At 49.7% G+C, this 20510-nt stretch overlaps 2 protein-coding genes across 8 annotated transcripts in view; one reads left to right on the top strand and one right to left on the bottom strand.

Moving 5' to 3' along the window:
- Plin4 (perilipin 4) overlaps positions 1-1870 on the top strand; it is an 8787-nt gene extending 6917 nt beyond the window's left edge. For both annotated transcript variants that reach the window (XM_031348689.1, XM_031348688.1), the window contains one exon: positions 102-1870. In XM_031348689.1, coding sequence (XP_031204549.1) covers positions 102-425 — 324 coding nt within the window. In that variant the 3' untranslated portion in view covers positions 426-1870. The remainder of the gene's footprint in view (positions 1-101) is intronic.
- Hdgfl2 (HDGF like 2) overlaps positions 1861-20510 on the bottom strand; it is a 20613-nt gene continuing 1963 nt past the window's right edge. Inside the window, exons 2-16 of one of the 6 annotated variants that reach the window (XM_031348690.1) lie at positions 19992-20068; positions 19753-19891; positions 8113-8313; positions 6170-6283; positions 6024-6095; positions 5193-5382; positions 5045-5120; positions 4681-4972; positions 4251-4354; positions 3684-3757; positions 3489-3559; positions 3174-3275; positions 2861-3071; positions 2468-2594; positions 1861-2117 (exon numbers count right to left, since the gene is read on the bottom strand). In XM_031348690.1, coding sequence (XP_031204550.1) covers positions 2009-2117; positions 2468-2594; positions 2861-3071; positions 3174-3275; positions 3489-3559; positions 3684-3757; positions 4251-4354; positions 4681-4972; positions 5045-5120; positions 5193-5382; positions 6024-6095; positions 6170-6283; positions 8113-8313; positions 19753-19891; positions 19992-20068 — 1959 coding nt within the window. In that variant the 3' untranslated portion in view covers positions 1861-2008. The remainder of the gene's footprint in view (positions 2118-2467; positions 2595-2860; positions 3072-3173; positions 3276-3488; positions 3560-3683; positions 3758-4250; positions 4355-4680; positions 4973-5044; positions 5121-5192; positions 5383-6023; positions 6096-6169; positions 6284-8112; positions 8314-19752; positions 19892-19991; positions 20069-20510) is intronic. The other 5 variants (XM_031348691.1, XM_031348695.1, XM_031348693.1 and 2 more) reach the window with 5 other exon arrangements.

Genomic DNA, 20510 nt, shown 5'->3' with positions numbered 1-20510 from the left:
CCTTTCTCCACTGCCCCTAGTGAGAGCCCTGTCTCTTCTTGCCTTTCTCCACTGCCCCTAGTGAAAGCCCTGTCTCTCCTTACCTTTCTTCACCTCTGCAGATGCGGGTTTCCGTGGCTCAGGACAGGCTGTGCACACTCGCCCATCAGCTCCATGCAGCTTACAGCAGCCTGGCAAACAGCCTGCAGGGCCTGCCGGAGGTGCAGCAGCAGGCAGGGCAGGCACGGCATAGCCTCTGCAAGCTGTACGGCCTTGTGTCTTCGGAGGCAGGTAGTGAGCTGCAGACAGAGCAGCTGGTCCAGAGCAGTGCTGGTGTTGTCCAGGCATGGCAGGGCCTGGAGGTGCTGCTAGATAAGCTGCAGCAGAGCCCTCCACTCAGTTGGCTGGTTGGACCCTTCACCTCGATGCCTTGTGGCCAGCTGTAGGCACTGGAGGGCTCGGTGGGTGGGGTGCCCAGGGACCATGCTGTGACCACAGCTGGCTGTACTTCCCCAAAGCTCTGGATTGAGCAGGAGCAGAAGATCCTCGGAAAGTGAATTTCAAACAGCCACAGCTCCTGCTATTTCTAAGAATCAATGACCCCCTCCTCCAAACTAGCTGCCAAGTCTGTTCAGATACAAGCCACACAGACCCCACACAGAAAGAGTAAAAAAGCACCACCTGTCCTCACTGGCCAGCCTTCTATCCTTGGGGCTCTGACCCTCTCTCCAGGGCCCATAGCTCTCCTCTATGGGTGGTGCCACTCCAACCCAGGCCCCACTCTGGGCAGCACAACCACAGATCTTCTCTAATGACTAGACAGCTCATATCCTTGTTCCCTGGGACTGGAATGCACCAGAATGGACAACCATGCTGAAGTAGGCTCCTACAGCTGCTTCTGATACTTAGTAGGAGAAGAGCTGCAAAAAGCTACACAATTACATTCCAAGATGCTGTGGGCCTTGACTCAGGCCCGCTCTGCTGAGAAAATGAGAGTCATACATACACCACTGCATGGAGACAGGGCTGATTTGACAGGCCTTGCATGGCTGAGTAGCTGTGGCTTGGGTAGGAACATGGCCTGCAGCCTAGAGTTGAAGACTGTACTGAATGGGGATATGGGCAGGCTATGGCTCATCTCCCTTGACCCACGCACGCAAGATAGAAGCAAACAAAATGTTGGGCCACAAGGCCCTGCCTCACCACCAGGCCAAGGCTACAGCCCAGCTCTCCCTGAACCCCAGCAGTGCTAGTGACCCCAACCTTCCAGCTCCTTTATCTGCACTCTTGGAAAATAACAATGTCCACAAGCTTCAGGGCGGGGCCAGTTGTGCCCAAGGAATGCCATGATAGAGACGGCAAGGAGCCTTTCCCTGTCCTTCTGCCATGTCAGCATCAGGGTGACACTGGGCTCAGAGCCTGCAGCTAAGCCTTCCAACAGATGGCACGAGCCTCATTCCATCATGCCCAATTACTGGTGGCTACTGAGGCAGGTACATACAATTGGGAGGCATGCACCAACTCATGAGCCCACGGAGAACACAGAAGAGTGGGGAAGCCCCTGCTCAAAGCTATACACAGTGAGAGGAGGCTGGGATGGTGTGGACTGAAACACTCCAGCCCAGAGGCTGAGCTGCCCCAGAGGTACTTTGCTGGTCCCACCTGGGGATCCCTGCATAGCTGGTGATGGACTGCTCCTGTTGGGCTGTCCTTAGTAGACACTAACTTCACTAAATTCACTAGCTTCACTTATGCTGGTAGGACAGGCCACTCGCTACACAAAGAGTTCTGCTGGCCTTGGCTATGAGTCCCACCCTGAATCAGGTCTGGCTCCCCATACTGCTCAAGGTGGCCAACACCTAAGTCAATAAAAGCTGTTTCTTTTTCATTACAAAATTCTTTATAGCCATTTCATGTCAATTGAAATCACAGAACTAGGCAGAAAAGCCCAGGCCACAAATACAAACAGCACAGCACTTCCCTGGGAGGCTGGGGACGGACATGGCACCATGGCCACAGTGGTTGGAGCTCAGCTGTCCTCATTGTCATCATTGGTAGACTCAGAGGCCAGCCGCGTCCTCTCATGGTCCTGATGCTCATTCCCAGGCCTAGCAGGGTTGGAGCTGTCCTGTGGGCTGCTGGGGACATAAAGAAGGTTGGTGAGCATGTGGTTGCCTGGTGTTGCCACAGGGCCATTGGGTCGGTGGGCAGCCAAGGAAGGGTGGCACTCCTGTCGAAGGCACCTGTGCCTTGTATGGCCTTCCTAACCCCCCAGTCCAACTGAAGCTCAGTCTGGTGGCCAGCGCTCATTCTGATTCCTGGAGGCCAGAGACAGTCAGAGGGAAATTTTTTCCCACAGGACCAGCTGCTGGAAGCCTGTGGGGCCTAATGTGGGCCACAATCAGAGTGTTGCTGGCCCCAGCATGTGGTAGGGGTGGGGTGAGGGCTCCAGCGTGTAGGGAATGCACCTCATGTCCCAGGGACTCACTCATGAAGCTCTTCTGAGGAGGCACCCCTGGGGCCATCCTCCGAGTCCTGCCCATCTTCCTGTGCTCTGCCTTCTGTGTTCTCCCCCTTCTGAGATGTGGCTTCACCATTTACAGGTGCTGACCGATCTAGGGAAACAGAGGGTCATTATGAACACACAGCTTGCCTTTCATTAGAGCCCTCCTTACCCAGCTGTGGCCAAACTTACAAGCAGTTCAAGTGCATAGGTGCAATGGCCCAAAGAATACTCCCAGCACCCCATTTCTGGCACCTAGTAGAGCTTGAACACACTGTGCCAGCTACCCCAGAATAAGGTTGGGTCTGGCACACTTGCTGGGGACAAACATGGCACTGAAGTTTCCCTGCCCTCTGGCCTGGTGCAGGCAGCCCTCACCGGTGCTGGGCTCATCCTCTGCCAGCTCTCTGGGAGCCTGCTCCCCCGGCTGCTCCTCTGTCTTCTCATTATCAGCCTGTTCCTTCTCGGCTCCAGCCTTGTTCACCTTCTGGAGAGCCTCAACTTTCGGCCCCAGGACCCGTGACTTGAGCCGGGTGTAGACCTCTGCTGCCTTCGCCATCACATCCTTGTTGGCCTTGTACCGGCGAATCTGGCCACCAGGAGGCCAGGCTTAGCAGGGCCAATGGCTGTGACCCCGAGACCTCCCCTCATATACCACCACCATCTACTAGATGCTTCGCCAGTGCTGTACCTTCTTCAGCGTTGCCACCACATCTGTGTTCTTCTGAAGGATCTGAGAGGTTACCTGCAGGGTCCCCAGTTCTTCCAGTGCACTCAGACACTTCCTCACATCCTACAAGTCAACAGTGGAGAGGCAGCCCTGGCTGTGTCCTAGAATGCTGCCCGCTGTTCCCCGGGAAGATTGAAAGGCAATCTCTGAAATACTATGAAACCCACTCCTCCACCCAGGGAGACCCTGCCTCAGTTTCCCAAGACTTCAGTAAGGAGGCAGCTGAGGAAAGCACCCATCTCAGGACAGCGTGGGGCTGCGTAGCAGGCATCTTACTGGGTTATCAACCTTCAGTGCAAATTTGATCTCGCTGTGCAGCTTTTGCAGTCTCTCCTCTATGGAAGGTTCTGGGCAGGAGAGATGCTGGCTTGAGCAGGGTGCTCTGGCCTCAGGTACAAGGTGGCCCAGCCCCTCTCACCACCATGGGTCCACACTGGAGCCTTGGAACCTAGCACCATTGCTAGTGCTCACCTTTCTTCTTTTCCCCCTTTCTGTCCAGTGAGAGACCCTCTGACCGCTTCCGCGTCCGCTCCACCTTCACAGGCCTATGGAGAGGCTCCCATCAGACAGGCTATCTTGGGAGGCTCAAGGTGAGGACAGTCAGGCCAAGGGCCTGGGGCTCTCCTCTGCTTCTGTGCAGATGAGGAACACATGGCTGACCTTAAGAAGCCCATTGAGCATATCACACCCCCTTGCTGTGTGGCCACCATGCCACATTGCTGACACCCACGGGCAACTCTGATTAGCAATAGCTGGGAATACACTTAGGGAACAAATATGAGCTGCATTTCACCACTTGCAGGCTGAGTTAAAGCTTCAGGGTGCTGTGGATACCAGTTTGATTGCTCTTTGGGTTTCTGGACATTGCTACTGGCCTCTACCCACTACAGGCCAGCACCTCCTAGTCTGACAGCCACGTGGAGCCCAGGAGAGACTCCTATAGTAAGGCAGGGGCAGGGAAAGCCCTGAGGCTGCAGCCTCAAGGTTGGAACCTCTGAGGCTAAACTCATAGGTCCAGGGCTCAGGACAGATGCTGACCTGGCTCGTGGCTTCTCGTCTGGCCGCCCTCTCTTCTCCTTCTGCCCAGGCTTCCTTGCAGACTCTGAGCCTGGCAGTTGGGACTTCTTGGCCAACTTCTTCCCCTACAGGGAGCAGCCAAAGGACAGGTTGCTGCCTCAGATGAAGTTTGTCCCCTATTCCCATCATTTAGTTTACAGAGCTGTGGGCCCTGCCACCCCAACCCAGCACTTCTGAGTAATGGCTTCCCTGGCCTTTAAGAGGTGTGAGAGACAAGCCATACACTCTGGAAGGACCCTCGACTATCCCTACCTTCTAGGCCTGGGGTCCTGGGCTGTGTTTCCATCGTATGACCAACACCAGAATGAGGCCCAGTACCCAGTAGGTACTCAACAGAGTGGGGACCAGGGTCAGGGTCTCAGGACTCAGGTGAAGAGGGGGCACCACACACCTCTTTCCCAAGCTCCCCATCAGGCTCTGAGTCAGAGGATGATGGTGTGCCGCGGCCTCGAGCCTTGCGGCTACGCTTCTTCACAGGCTCTTCATCCTCCAGCTCCTCCCCACTGCTGCCCCCACGCTCTGCCCGCTCCTTGCGCCGCTCTTTTTCCTCCCTCTCCTGTTCTCGAAGTCTCCGAAGTTCTTCTTCCTGCTCCCGACGCCTCCGAGCCTCCAGCTCCCGCCTTCGCTCTTCATCACGTCTCTTCCATTCACTGATACGGTCCACTTCGCCACTGTCACTCTCACTGGGATGGAGAGTCTATCAGTGGGGGATCCCAGCACACTCTGTGGCCCCCATATCACTGGCTGACACCCACCTGTCACTGCTGGAGGTGGAAGGTGGTCGTTCTGGCTTTGGTCTCCGCCCTCGGGGTTTTGGGGGTGGCTTCTCAGCTGTGGAAAAGGAGTGGTGACCTTCTGTCCATGGCCTCCCAGGGCTACAAGAAGGCTGGCTCAAGGCCTTACCTGGCTTTCTGCCTCGAGGGGGTTTCTTGATGGACACATCTGAGTCTGAGGAGGATGAGGAGGAGGACGAGGAGGATGGAGACGGCTGTGCTGCAACCACAGGCTCCTCCTTGGCCCCATCTGAGTCGGCTTTGGAGTCTGAATCCGAGGCTGACGGCACCTTCTGGGGACAGGCATAGCCAGTAGGGTGCTAGAGCCCAAAATGGAAGAGGAGCCACACAGGGTGGAAGGGTGATGGCAGAGGTGGCTGCAGTCCCCAAGAGATACAGTTCTGTGCCTCATCCACAGGAGAAACATGGGTCCTGGGCACCCTGGTGGCTCCTGGGGAACAGGATCGGCAGGCCAAGCCCAGGAGCTTTCCATGTGGCAGATGTGCACTGAAAATCTGCATAGAAGGCCTGGCCTGCTTTCTCCCTCATACTGTCCAGTTCTCCCACAGCAAGCCACAACACAACACTCACAGTCCACATCACACACATGGACACAGATACACACTCACAGTCCACATCACACACATGGACACAGATACACACTCACAGTCCACATCACACACATGGACACAGATACACAGAATCGCCTGCACATGCACAAGCAGCCTTGTAAACACAAATCTTCGCACTCCCAACGTGTACACACAATTCTATATGCCACGACATTCCAGCAGATAGGATCCGATTTTCCAATTGTGGTAGTGGGGTTCCCTGGGAGGAGCAGCAGTGACCCACAGGCCACAGGGGCATCACCACATACCTGGGTACCCAGGCATTACTGCCATAAAAGGCCCCTCATGATGCCAGTGGCTGCTTAGGACCTGGGGCACAGCACCCTTACCTTCTTCTTGCGGCCTCCCAGAGGACCTCGCCGTGGCGCCCGGGCCACTGTCTTCTTCTCTGGGGTAAAATCCTGGGTGAAGAGACAGGAGTGTTAGGGGTGCTGGCTGCCATGCCAGGCTGTCCTGGGAGTTGGTGTTTGCTCACCTGGTCACTGGTCTTCTCTGATTCAGATGGGCTCTCGGAATCCTCTTCCGATGGGGACACACTGGCCTGATCCAGGTCGCTGGAGGTTCTTCTAGCTCGTTTAGAGACTGACATCTGGAAGGCAGGGTCTGACTGCGTCAGCAGCTAGATATCCCCGGCTCCAGATGGGACCCTCCTGTGTATACAGCCTTGAACATCCAATCCTTGTGCCTTAATTCTGGGGTCATGACATGAGCCATGCACAAAGGCACCCAGAACTGTAGGTCCCACTCCTAGGAGTTTCCTACTTCTTGATCAGAAGGAAAGCTGGGGAGCAAGTGCTAGGGCTGTGTCTGATGGGGCTGGAGCTTTCACAGTGAGGACTGTACCTCAGAATACCTCATTTTAAGTCACATGCTCTATATCGAAAAGAAATCACAGATATAGACAGATAGACAGAAGACTGACACAGAGAGAGCAGACTCCAGCAGGACTGACAGGCCCAGAAGGAACTATGGACGAGGCAGTGCAGCTCACTACGGTTTGACCACTGACATGGTTAAACAGTCTGTAAACAGCAGGGGTCAGCGGCAAAAGCATCTACTGTGCAAGCCTGAGGACCTCTGTCCCATCATCAGGCCCCTTGTGGGAAACCTACATCATGGGTGAGGCAGTAGCTCCATGGTTAGAGCACTGGTTGCTTACAAAGGCTCCATGGTTCCTAGCACCCACATGGTAGCTCACAGCTGTCTATAACTCCAGCTCTACAGAATTTGATGCCTCTTGTTTCCACAGGCATCTGCACTCATGTGCATCCTCTCCCAAGGCACAAATACATATACATGATGAAAAACACATTTTAAAAAGGGGCTGGGGCAGGCCGGGCAGTGGTGGTGCACACCTTTAATCCCAGCACTTGGGAGGCAGAGGCAGTCGGATCTCTGAGTTCGAGGCCAGCCTGGTCCACAGAGTGAGCTCCAGAACAGCCAGGGCTACACAGAGAAACCCTGACTTGGGGTGGGGGGATGGGGAGGGGAAGGCTGAGGCTTGAGCAATTACTCAGCACTTAAGATCACTGGCTACTGTCAAGAGGACCCAGGCTTGGTTCCCAGCTAGCACAAGGCTGCTCACAACTATCAGTAACTACAAAGCCAGGAGTGGTTACAGACACCTTTAATCACAGCACTAAGGAGGAATAGGAGGCTGGGATAGAAGAAGTGTGAGGCCAGCCTGATCCAGTGAGTTCCAGGATAACTAGGGCTACATAGTGAGACTTGTCTCAAACAAACACATACACACACAACTCTGTCCCAGGAGATCAGATACCATCTCTGGCTTTGGGTATCAGATATGGAATGAATGAGGTGTACAGACATAACTGGTGTGCAGGTAAAACACCCAGATGTAGAAAATAAGAAGTGCCCCCCCCCCAAAAAAAAACTAAAACCAACCAACCAAAAAAGCAAACCCACAACTGTAATCCAGAGCCAGGGAAGCAGAGACAAAGGGTCCCCAGGCTTGCTGGCCACCTAGTAAAACTGGTGAGCTCTCAAATGCAGGCAGGGAGAGAATCTGTCTCAAAATACAAGATGTAAAGCAATTGAGGAAGATGCTTGATGTTAACCTCTAGCCTCTCTACACACAGAAACAGACATGGACATAATCTCACACACAAAGATTAAAAATGTCACTGAGAGTCATACCCTCTGAAGGAATCAACCTCAAGGTATCTGAATTTTACCTCAACTCTTGTTAAAAATGAGTAGAGGCAGGTGTGGCGGTGCACACTCATGGCCTCAGCACTCCCAGAGGCCGAGGCAGGAAGATTACAAGTTTCAGGCTTGACTGGGCTATTACACAGTGAAGCTCCATCTCAAAATAAAATAATTCCTATTGAAAGGGGCTGGAGAAGGCAAGGGGCCATCAAGGGGACAGGCCTAGAGTAGCTACCCTCTTCATACTACCTTCAAGACTGGTGTCTTCCGCTTCAGGCCACTGTGATCACTGCTCTTGTCAGAGTCAGAATCGCTCTCCATCCTGTCACTGGTGGCTGTGGTGGTTACAGTTGTCACAGTCATGACCCTCCGGGCTTCTTTGTCCTTGTCCGCGTCACTGCCACAAACCAGGTCGGCTTCAGGGGCCTCACTGTCAGAGGAGCTCACCGGCTGGGGTTGGGGTGACAGATGTGTCATGTCATCAAGGGGCCGGACTAGCTCCATGTTAACTAAGCAGATAGTAATGCTGGGAATCCAGGCTCAGGGTCTGGCTACCTCACTCATGAGTTGGGAAACTGAGACAGTAGGATGGTGCAGGTAGGAAGATGTAAGGGTAGGTGCTTTGGCTCTATGCCTCAGTTTCCATCTGAGCAAGGAGGAGGTCCCAGCTTTTGGCCTCATGAGGATGCTGCAGGTCGCAAAGGGCTGTCCTGTGACCAGGCAGCATGCAGAGCACAGCGAGTGGTAGTAAGAAGTGTGGTTTGTTTCTTTGCTGTGCGTGTGCTACTGGGGACTGAGTCCAGAGTGCTAGGCATGCTGGGCAAGCACTCTCCACTGAGCTACAACTCTGGGCCCCTCTTTACTTCCTATGTTACATAGGGCATTATGAAGCCTGGCTGGCCTGGGATTCACTCTGTACAGCCTGTGCTGGGAAGACAGCCCTGCCTAAACAGGTCTGGCTTGGCTCTATTACAAGCTGTTCTACAATTGTGAGAAGAAGCCAGCCCCAGGGGCACTGCTGAAATTGCCACCCTCACAATGCCTGCTCAGGCAGCAGCCACAGTCCAGCCACACCACAAGCTATTCATGAATTGACTGTAACTTGGTTTCCTCCAATCCAGGAGCTGAGAACCTAGGAACAGGCACACATACAAGGCTCCTAAACACAGGGTCTAGAAAGACTGTGGAGACTGAGAAATGAGGAGCTGCTGGGAGGACTGGGAAGTGAAGGATCTGTACTGGGACCTCAGAAAGGCCGGTCAGAGGTACAACAGGGCAGGCAAGATGCAGCTTACAAGTGTTACAAGGGAATGAGGGTTCTCTCAGCAAAAGGAAAAGGCTGGGATGGCCGGGTTGTAGAGAGAAATGAAGGTGACAGTGAAGACACTAAGGATGATGCTGTGGCCAGCTCACACACTAACTCACTGAGGCTCTGAAAACACTGGACAGGTGGCTCAAGAAGTCTCAGGCTGCAGGGAAAAATGTGTGAGCCCCAAACATGTTGAGTTCCCCCTCACTCATCCAACACACACTACAGGGAAGCTACTATGATGACAGGTAAAAGCTATGACAATTGTACCATCCTCCCATTTTGTTTTCAGAAGATTGAATGCTAAACAAGTAGCTTAACTTATGTCAAAATGTCTGCAGCAGCAGTTTGTCAATAAAGTTTAGTCCTTTTTTAATTAAAAGAAAAAAAAAGCCATGACAATAGTGGACCTCCCCCAGCACAGCCACACCCACACCCAGAACCTGTCACTATAATTCCATATAACTGCAACCTGAGGGTAGGGTAGGGTGGTGGCAGTTGTTCATTTTTCAAGGACCATGTCTGGAAAGAACTCAAACTTCCATCAAGTAAGGAGTGAAAAAGATGTGGTACAGCCTGAGAGCATGGCAAGTGTGGCCACTGCCATGACTGTATAGGCCTAAAGTTCCAGTGTGTGATGAGTTGGGGCAGAGCCACAAGCCTAGTGGGTGGGCCCTTCCACATAAATCATCAACCAAGGTCTGGAGAGATGGCTCAGTGGTTAAGAGCATTCATTGACTGCTCTTCCAAAGGTCCTGAATTCAAATCCCAGGAACCACATGGTGGCTCACAACCATCCATAATGAGATCTGATGCCCTCTTCTGGTGTATCTGAAGACAGCTACGGTGTACTTACACATAATAAATAAATCTTAGGGCTGGAGTGAGCAGGGGCCAGAGAGAGAAGAAAAAGTGTCTGAAGACAGGTACAGTGTACTTAGATATAATAAATAAATCTTAAAAAAAAAAATCCACCAAGAGAATGGCATAAGGGCATGCCCACAGGCTAACCTGGTGGGGAGATTTTCTCAGTTCCCTTTCCCAAGGAACTGTAGCTGTGTTAAGTTGACACAGAACCACCCAGCACAACTGACCTCCTGTTAACATGACACACAGACACATCACTACTCAACTTTTTTCTTTCTCACAGTATGTTAATATTAATATCACAATATAAACCAAATAACTTTACAAGTACTAGTTTTTAAAAATTCAAACACTTCAAAAGTTTAGTTTTGCCAGGCGGTGGTGGCGCACGCCTTTAATCCCTGCCTCTGGGAGGCAGAGGCAGGCAGATTTCTGAGTTCGAGGCTAGCCTGGTCTACACAGTGAGTTCTAGGACAGCCAGGGGGGGGCTACACAGAGAAACCCTGTCTTGAAAAACCAAAAAAAAAAAAAAAAAAAAAAAAAAAAAAAAAAAGTTTAGTTTTAGCAGGGTGTAGTTTCCAAAAGTCTTTAATTTCAGCCCTCAGAGGCAGAGGCAGGTGTTTTGGTTTATTTTGAGACCAAGTCTCTCTATGTAGCCCTGGCAGTCCTGGAACTCTTTATATAGACCAGGTTGATCTTGAACTCACAGAGATTTGTCTGTCTCTGCTTCCCAGGTGCAGGTTTCTCCAGGGAAACCCTGTCTTGAAAAAACAAAAATAAAAGTGGGAGCAACCAAGTCCAACTAGGTGCATCTATATGAGTTCGAAGCTAGCCTTCTCTACATGGCGAATTCTAGGATACCCAGAGTTTCAGAGTGAGATTCCACTTTCAAAAAACAAACAACCAAACAGAAAACCAAAACCAACCAAACAAAAAACTAAAATACCAAGCCCCCCAATCAAAAACAAAATCCAACAACAAAAACAAATGATAAAAATGTTTAGTCTTTAAGTTCAAAGTTTCTCTAATTATCCAAAGTCTCTTAAATGTGGGATTAAATAAATTGAAATAAGATAAAAGTAAGTTACATTCTTTCTTACTCTAGGAGGGAGGAAGCAGGGGCAGCCAGTCAGATCAAAGCAAAATCTAAGTCTAGCCATGCACAGCTCAGGGAAGACTCAGAGACTTTCAAGCTCTGGTCTCCAAAAGCCTTGGCAGCAGCATCTCTAGTTCTGTCATCTGAAGCTTGTCTCCTAGTTGGCTTAGACCCACTCCACCACACTTGCTATTGTTCTTGGTTATCCTATGACACTGGCATCTCCAAAATACTGGGGTCTCTGCAACTGGGCTGCATCTTCACCAGTGGCCTCTTGTGGGCTCTCTTCAGGGACTCTGACCCTGCTACATGGTACCAAGGCTTCAATCCTGGGGCTTCTACTGCAACTAAGGCTGCACATTCACCATTGGCCTCTTCTGGTTCCAAGCCTCAGTTGCTCTTCAAGACTTCTTCAGCCTTCAAACCAGCACCACCTAGGTGACTTACACATAACTAATTTTGGCTGCCAGCATGAGATGCAAGTTTGATGCTTTGAGCTATAGCCTCTGTGTGCTAATCCTGAAGAATATCTTCCCAGATTTTGCCTCAGCAATACTGGTCTCTGTCACCTGATTCTTCAGCCCCAACATTGATTATTCTCATAAATCAAGGGTTTCACTTTAGTGGAATGGCCCAATAGAAGAATCCTTAACGTGCTCTGAACACTTCCCTCTAAACCTTTAGAAGGCAAGCCTCTATCATCTGCATTGCTTTCAATATTTTTATTTTCCAGGCGCCCACAGAACAGCCAACTGTGCTCTGCGTACTCAATGGATTTCTCAGCCCAAAGTTCAAATGCTATCATAATCCTCTCTAAAACATATGATCATGACTGTCATCAATACCCCACTCCTGATACCAATGTGTCTTACTTAGTATTTCTATTGCTATGATTTAAAACAAACAAACAAACATAACCAAAACCATGAACTTGGAAAGGGTTTATTTCAGTTTACAGCTCATCATCCAGGAAGTCAGGATGGGAATTTAAGGCAGGAACTGATGCAGGTGTCATGGAGGGGTACTGTTTATTGGTTTGCTCACTATGGTTTGCTCAGCTTGCATTCTTATTGCACCCACGACCACCAGCCAAAGGGTGACATCATCCACAGTGAGCTGGGCCTTCCCATATCAATTATCAACCAAGAGAATGACAAGCCAATCTGTTGGGGACATTTTTTTCAAGTGAGGCTCTTCTCAAATGACTCTACTGTGTCAAGCTGACATAAAACCAGAGAACCTGGTGTTTAGGGCTGGTGAGATGGCTCAGCGGGTAAGAACACCAACTACTCTTCTGAAAGTCCTGAGTTCAAGTCCCAGCAACCACATGGTGGTTCACAACCACCTGTAGTAAGATCTGACAACCTCTTCTGATGTGTCTGAAGGCAGCTACAGTGTACTTATTTATAATAATAAATAAATCTTTGGGTCAGAGCGAGAGGGGTTGACCAGAGTGAGCAGAGGTCTTAAAAAAGTCAATTCCCAACAACCAAATGAAGGCTCACAACTATCTGTACAGCTACAGTGTGTACTCAAATGCATAAAATAAATAAATCTTTAAAAACAAGACAAAACAAGAAAACCCTGGTATTTAAAGAGATATTTCCTTGGAGTGACTGCAGTGAACATGAAGGACACGGGATGGGGGCGGGGCTTGCAGAAGCCGAGAGAGAGAGAGAGAGAGAGAGAGAGAGAGAGAGAGAGAGAGAGAGAGAGAGAGAGAGAGAGAGAGAGAGAGAGAGAGAGAGAGGGAGGGAGGGAGGGAGGGAGGGGGAGAGAAAGAGAGAGAAAGCTATGGAGTAGATTTCCAGAGCATGGATGAGAACACAAATGAGCTGCAGCTGGAATCAGGAGACCAGAACAGAGTGATGAAGAAGTCCAGGTCTCCCAAGTGCTCATGTCTGTGCCCAGGCACATAAACTCACACTGCAGCATGGAAACAAAGGCCAGATCTATTTGTTACCTAGCATGTAGGAGGCAGAGATAATAGGATCAACAGTCTAAAGTCACCTTCAGCTACACAGGGAATTTGAGGCTAGCTTGGGATATGTGAGATCCTGTCTCAAAAGCAATGGAAAGAAAAGAAGGGAGGGAGGCAAAGAGGGTGGGCAGCAGGGCTGGCAGGGGCTCTCCAGCCCTTCATAAAGTCCTGTATATTTCCCAACTGACAGCAGAGGCTGAGTCCTCAGCACAGGCCCTAGCCCAGGCTAATGACCCCACCAAATGAAAACCAGGGTGCTGGCCCAGCTCAGCCTTTCTATGCAGAAAACATTTGTCTTCACAGTGCAGGTGTGGCCAAAGAGCTGTGACATAGCCCTGCCTGAATCATTTTGAATTGTGTGATACTTATGTAGGATGAACCCTAAATCAAACGTACTAAAAGGAAAAGTGATGGCCTGTGTGGATTGTGATACACCGCCATCCCCAAGGTGACTCTGTTCTCTCCCCCTTTCTCTCATCCCCCAAAAATGACAGCATGGTTCTCATTTTCCAAGAAGACAATGCCAAGTGGCTTTCATGGAAGAACAGGGCAACATAACACCATGGAGAACCACTGCTGTTCATGGACGACAGTGTGCAGCATCTGGACATAGCCATCAGCCATACAACTCAGCAGGTCAGCAAGAGACTTGTAGCACAGGCCCAGGCCCACTGTGGCCTTTAAATCTGGACAATGGACAGATACCACAGAGCAATGGGGGTTGGGCAGAAGTGTTTGCTGTGCAAGTATGAGGACTGGAATCCAAACCCTTAGAACCCACATGAAAGCGAAACATATTTGTAAGCAGCTGTGATCAAGGCATGCCTATTGAGACAGGAGAATCTCTGGGAGCTGGCAGACAGCTTGGCCTACACAGAATAAGAGACTATGCCCCAAGTAAGGAGGAAGGGGAGGACTGTCACAGAGGCTATCCTCTCACCTCTACACTTGTACAATAGTATGCATGTGCCACAAGACCCTGTCTCCAATCCAACAGGACACCAATAGCATTGTCCCTCGAAGCTGAGCATCATGGCATGTAACTGTCACAACCAAACTGTCACACAGGAGGCTGGGGCAGTATTCAGTGTCAGTCTAGACAAGAAGGGACCACAGCTGCACAGTCCAGCCCAGCTGTGTATCCTGAAGGGTAGTGTGATAGCTAGTTTTATGTTTATGTGAGCCTCAACTGAGAAAATGCCTCCATAAGATCTAACTGTAGGGAAACCTGTAGGACATTTTCTTAATTAGTGATTGATGGAGGAGGGCCCAGCTCACTGTGGGTGGTACCATCCCTGGGCTGGTGGCCCTGGATTCTGTAAGAAAGCAGACTGAGCAAGCCAGTAAACAGCGCCCTCCATAGCCTCTAAATCAGCTTCTGCCTCAAGGATCCTGCCCTGTTTGAGTTCCTTTTATGATAAACAGCGAGGTGGAAGTGTAAGCTGAATAAACCTTCCTTCTCGAAGTTGCTTTTGGTTGTGGTGTCTCATCACAGCAACAGAAACCCTAATAGAATAGTAATAGAAACCCACAGTAATAGAAACAGTGGCTATGCCCAGAGCTCACTGAGTACTGACTACATACTGCCCCTAACCCTGGGGGTGTGGCAGGACATAGAGGCAAGCAGCATGTAGGTGTGGTAGAGACCCAGGGCTTGATGGTACTCCCCATCAGCAGTAGTGCCTCTACACCAGGGTTCTCTTTTCTAGCAGCCTGTGGGCTAAGGTACTAGTCGGAAGGAAAGAATGCCCAGCATAAGCAGTCTGCCTTCTGCACCCAGCTCCTTGTGTTGCTAACTAGCTTGAGAGCTCTAGACAGAAGCCAAGCCCAGGATTCTTGTTTTCATCCCAGCATCCGAGAGGCCGAATTGAGTTTCCCAACTGAGTTCAGCCTGGGGTGCAATGGTAAGAAAAAAAAAGTATTACAGGACTGGCCATATGGTTCATTGGGTAAAGGTGCTTCCTACCAAGTCTGATCACCTGAAGTTTGATCCTCAAGACCTACATGGTAGAAAGAACCAACCACTCCAAATTGTGTGCAGGAATAGAAACCCTGACTAAGACATATACCGAGGCACACATGCATGTAACTGAAAACATGCATGTAAACAAACAAAAACCACTACAGTTAAGTGGCTTAGTTTAAGTCTGAGTGGTCTCAGAGACCAAGCAAACAGTCTGGGTATCCAGCCATATAATGAAGGACAACCTACGGAGGACCACAGCAGGGCTGAAAGGCATGATGGTCCCAAGCATGCTGTGACCATCTGGCTTCTTGGCTGTGAGAAGGAAGAGACAGATTAGTGCTGGGGATATGATGGTCACACATGCTGGTCATCTCAGCCCTTGGAAAGTGGAGGCAGGAGGATTTCAAGGCCATCCTCTGCTAGTGGATTTAAGGTTAGCCTAGACTACATAATAAGACCCTGTCTCAAAACCAAAACCAAACCACCCAAAATGGTTTGAAGAGAAAGGTCTGTGGAAAAAAGCCCCTCCTCAGGAATCAAGAGAACCTGAGTGTCATAACTGAGGGTTTGTATCTCCCAAGAGCTTACCAAGCAGCTAAGACTATCAAGCCAAGACTACAAGCTTCTAGTGCAGAGAGAGCCCTGTTTCAGCAACAGTGGAGAGTCACAGAGGAAGATACCCATATCCTGCTCCAGCTTCCTCTGCATGTGCATACATCATACACACAAACTATTCCCCCAAAGAGTTGGAGGCTGGTCGGTCTGTTAGCCAACTGTCAGGATCTCTGTTGAGCAAAGCTCAGAATCAACAGAAAGCTGGGATTGGAGAGACTGCCGAGGGGTTATGAACACTGGCTGCTCTTGCAGAGAACTTTGGTTCAGTCCCAGCACTTGGCCCAGTACTGTTGCCAAGGGACCAGTCCCTTTGTTCTAATGTTCTCACTGGACCTGGAGTGGGCATGGAAACAATGAGTGAGTTCATGGACCTATATATCCATAACAATGATATTGAGTTCATGGACCTATACATCCATGCACACCCATGGAACACTCTGTGAGCAAACACATCACTGGTGCCAAGGACCATGTGCACATGCAATTGAATGTGACTGAGACAAGGTCAGAGGTAGGTCTAACAACCAGTTTGATCTGCAGGGCCAATCGCAGTTGAGGTAAATCAGGTCTGTCTATTCTCTGACTAAGGCTGATGGCATATTCTCAAAGAGCTTCTTAAATTGGGGAAAATTTGTCATAAAGAAAAGTGAGAGACAAAAAAAAAAACCCAAAACAAAACAACATACATCAAAACAAAACTAGCAGTCACATGCTGTCTGGTAACTCCAGTGCCAGGGGATCTTTTGGCCTCAGGCACCAGGCATGCACACAGGGCACTTATATGCATGCATGCAAAATACCCATACACATAAGATAAAAATGAATACATCTTAAAAAAAGAAAAGAAAGCTTTGTGTGGTTTTCAGTGAGACAGAAAGGCACTGCAGCAGGACGGCTCCCCACAGAACAATGCTCTTTCTCGAGTCTGTATTCTTGTCTGACTTATAAAATTAAGCTAAAATTTTTAGGAAAAATAGAGAGCTCAATTGTAGCTAGTCTTTTACTACTTTGTGGGTTCTTCTTTTTTCCCATGCTTTACCCCCCCAGTTTTTTTTTTTTAAAGATTTACTTATTTATTTTATGTATATGAGTACACTGTAGCTGTACATGGTTGTGAGCCTTCATGTGGTTGTTGGGAATTGAATTTAGGACCTCTGCTCGCTCCGGTCAACCCGGCTTGCTCAGGCCCAAAGATTTATTTATTATTATAAATAAATACACTGTTGCTGTCTTCAGACGCACCAGAAGAGGATGTCAGATGTCATTATGGATGGTTGTGAGCCACCATGTGGTTGCTGGGATTTGAACTCAGGACCTTCGGAAGAGCAGTCAGTGCTCTTACCCACTGAGCCATCTCGCCAGCCCCCCCTCCCCCCAGTTTTATCCCATTACTGGATAGGAGAGAAACAAGGATAGAGGGGGAAGAGAGGAAGAGATAGAGATCCCTGAATCTTCCTTCTCTCTCTGTCTCTCTCTCTGTTTCTTCTTTGAGCAAGATTACTAAAAACTGCAACCAACCCCTGCCTCCAACATCCAGAAGCCACCAACCCCACCTCTTGGAGCCCTAGCATTTATATACACCATCTGAAAAGTTCCCAGAATTCCAATCATCACACAACCACAGAGACTATCTGCGACTGGCAAAACCATTTCTGTGTTTTTCTTACAGACACCAGACACCAAAATCCCAGAATTGTCACTATACTCGGTTTCCTATAAAACCATGCTTCTGAAGGCCTTTGTATACACTGTCTGTTAAAAGTATCTACCTGGACAATGCATGGAAGGACCACTCTAGGGTGGTCCAGGAATTATACCTCTCTTTCCTATGTGTTTGACTCAAGGAGTATTTGACTATGTACAGTCCAGGCCTACCTTGTACTCTAACCCTAGAGAGCCTCCTGTCTCAGCATCTCTGAATGCTGGCATGACAGACCCATCTACATTCCACACTCATGTTCCCCTGAGGGCACACTAGACCACAGGGCAGCTAGGAGCTCTCAGAGCTTCCAGCCACCCTGTCTCAGAGGCATGTGGCTGGCTGGCTGGCTTCAGTGCTTGATGTTTGAGTTTTGTTTCCTTGAGGGCTACATTTGTCTGCATAGTGCCCACAAGCCATGGTTGTCCAATAAATGTTAAATACAGTGATGATTCACCAGCAGGCAACAGGCTTAAGATGTGTAACCAGAGAGCGTTCAAACTAGTGCCAGCAGAGATCATGACAGGATCTTCTTCAAGATCCCCTGCCTGAGCAGAACCCAGGAGAGACACACAAAGAGCTACTCCACTCTCCACACATGGTACAGATGACAGAAGTAAACTGTCACTGGCATACAGTACACAGTATATCTCCCCATCCTCTCAACATAGGTGGCTAAACCAGAAATGCTTGGGAGACACCTGCTGTGTGAACATTTTTGACTGCATACTCAAGGCCAGAACTTGGTCCAGATCAGCGCCTGATTCTTGTCTTGGCAGACATCAACACAACTGTGTCTGCTGCTCCTGGGAGACTTTTTCCAGCATGAGCCAGTTAGGGTTAAGAGGCACCTTACTACCTCAAGATTTCCAGATTCAACCATGACCAGAATCTATGAGAAGACTCCAGTTTCTCTCAGGGTTGGGAATGACGTTCATGAACTCCTCTTTTGCTCACTGTCAACAAACCCAGGTGCCCTTCTTTACCAACAGCTTGTTATGATTTTGGCTTGTTGTGATTGCTCCCTCTGGCCACCTTCCAACTGGATGACCAGCCCTTCCAAGCTGGCAGTACTCTGTCACTTCTCATTAAGACCTCCAGAGCAGTTGGGCAGTGGTGGCACACACCTTTAATCCCAGCACTTGGAGGCAGAGGCAGGCAGATTTCTGAGTTCGAGGCCAGCCTGGTCTACAGAGTGAGTTCCAGATAGCCAGGGCTACACAGAGAAACCCTGTCACAAAAAAACAAAAACAAAACAAAACAAAACAAAACAAAACCCTCTAGAGCAGGGACTGAGGCAATAGCTTAGCCAGCAAAGCACCTATTGCACACACAAAAGCACCAGGATTAAGGTTCCTGGCATTCCCAGAGATGCCAGGCAGTTCACTTGTGAGCCCAGGTACATAGGACACGAACAGAGTATCCTTTGAGCTAATTCAGCCAACTGAGTGAGCTACCAGTTCATAAGAGACTGTGTGGTTCAATATGTAAGGTCTCCGAGAGAGATCAAGTTAGACACTGATGTCAACCTCCAGCCTGCAAAGATATCCATATCTATGGACACACACCATACACATGCAAAGAAACACCACTAGCACCCCAAAGCAGGAGTAAAAGCAGAGTTCAGGACCCTACCCAGCCCAATACCCTCCACTCTCATCTCACTCTACAACACCCACATAGGCAGCACTCTCCAGCCTTCCACAGTGGTTTTCTATTGATTTCAACTTCTAATTTTAAACTTTAGAAATTATATTTGTTTAGTGTGGGCGTGTGTGGAGGGAGGCCAGAGAGTAACATACAGGAGACAGCTCCCTTCCCAGCATGTGAGTACTGGGGAAGGTGCTCAGATCATCAGGCATGGAGGGCAAGCATCTGCTGAGTTTCACCAGGCCCTCTCTTCAACTTTTCTAAATTTCTTCTCCCCCCAGAAATTTCCAGATGGGCTCTTGGCATTATTTCTCCTCTCTGACCAGGAGTTCTCACATTCACAAACATCTGCTTACTCGACCCAACACACAGCAGAGAATACAGGACAGAGGAGGTGCTAGTTACAGGAAGCCTTTTACTTTCGAGAAGCATGTACCAGACTTGCAGCACCCTGTTCAGAATCCAGGCTCATCCTTAGATAGTGGTCCCCACCGAGTGGACACTGGGTGGTATGGAGAGACATATGTGGAAAATGATGTGGGGAGTCCCTGGAATGGAGTAAGCAGACCTACGATTCTGCTAAGCATTCTGTAGAGCCCAGCAATACATCCCAAGGAAAGATCTGATCCACAGCATCTACAATACTGAAGGAAAAGACACCATCCTGGAAGTTTCTGAGGAAGCCCACTTGCACCCAGGCACTCACCGGAGGTGCGCTGTAGCTGGCGTGGGGGTTGTTCTGGATCTCCCAGAGCCCCTCATTGAAGCCTTTCCTCTTGTTGGGCTTTCCGTACTTGTCCTTGCACTTGTCATAGGGGAACAGGTCCTTGGGTCCCAGGAAGGCCCTGGAGGTAAGAACCATAGGCCAGTTCCAGGTGAGCCAGGCCACCCTGGGAAAAAAGCCAGTCTGTGGGTGAACACCGAAAACCTGGAGGGGACACTTACGTTTCATGCGTTCCAAAGAAGAAGATGGGGTATTTGTTGGGTGGGGGCTTCACAGCACCATCAGCAATGTCATCAATCTGTAGTGAGAGGTAGGCTGGTCAGAGGGCTTCAGGTGCAGGCCAAGAGGCAGCTTTATCCAGACCCAGAAAAACATCGTTACTTGGGGCGGGGTGTGTGGGGAGGAGCACACCATGGGAAGACACAGCGCCTTCCAAACAGAAGTCTAAAGATCTGAACTCAGGTCCACTAAGCTATCAACTATTTCCCTAGCCCCTTAATACGGAATTAATGTTTTTCTTTTTAGACAGTCTCACTAGGTAGTCTGGCTGTCCTCAAACTATGTAGACAAAGGTGGCCCGGGACATGTCTCTGTCTCCTAAGCAATGGAGATTGGGATTGAAGGTGAGCACAACCATGCCTGGCTATGAAACCTGCACACTTATGTGCATCCTGTTAACCTATCTGTCACCCACAGCGATTCTCTTCCCACCAAGAAGGAAGCGGGGTCGGGGGGGGGGG

This window comes from Mastomys coucha, unplaced genomic scaffold (assembly GCF_008632895.1).
Source record: "Mastomys coucha isolate ucsf_1 unplaced genomic scaffold, UCSF_Mcou_1 pScaffold3, whole genome shotgun sequence".
Classification (NCBI taxonomy): domain Eukaryota; kingdom Metazoa; phylum Chordata; class Mammalia; order Rodentia; family Muridae; genus Mastomys; species Mastomys coucha.
Note: the sequence above shows the minus strand (reverse complement) of the source record. Positions and strands in the feature narration are given on the sequence as shown.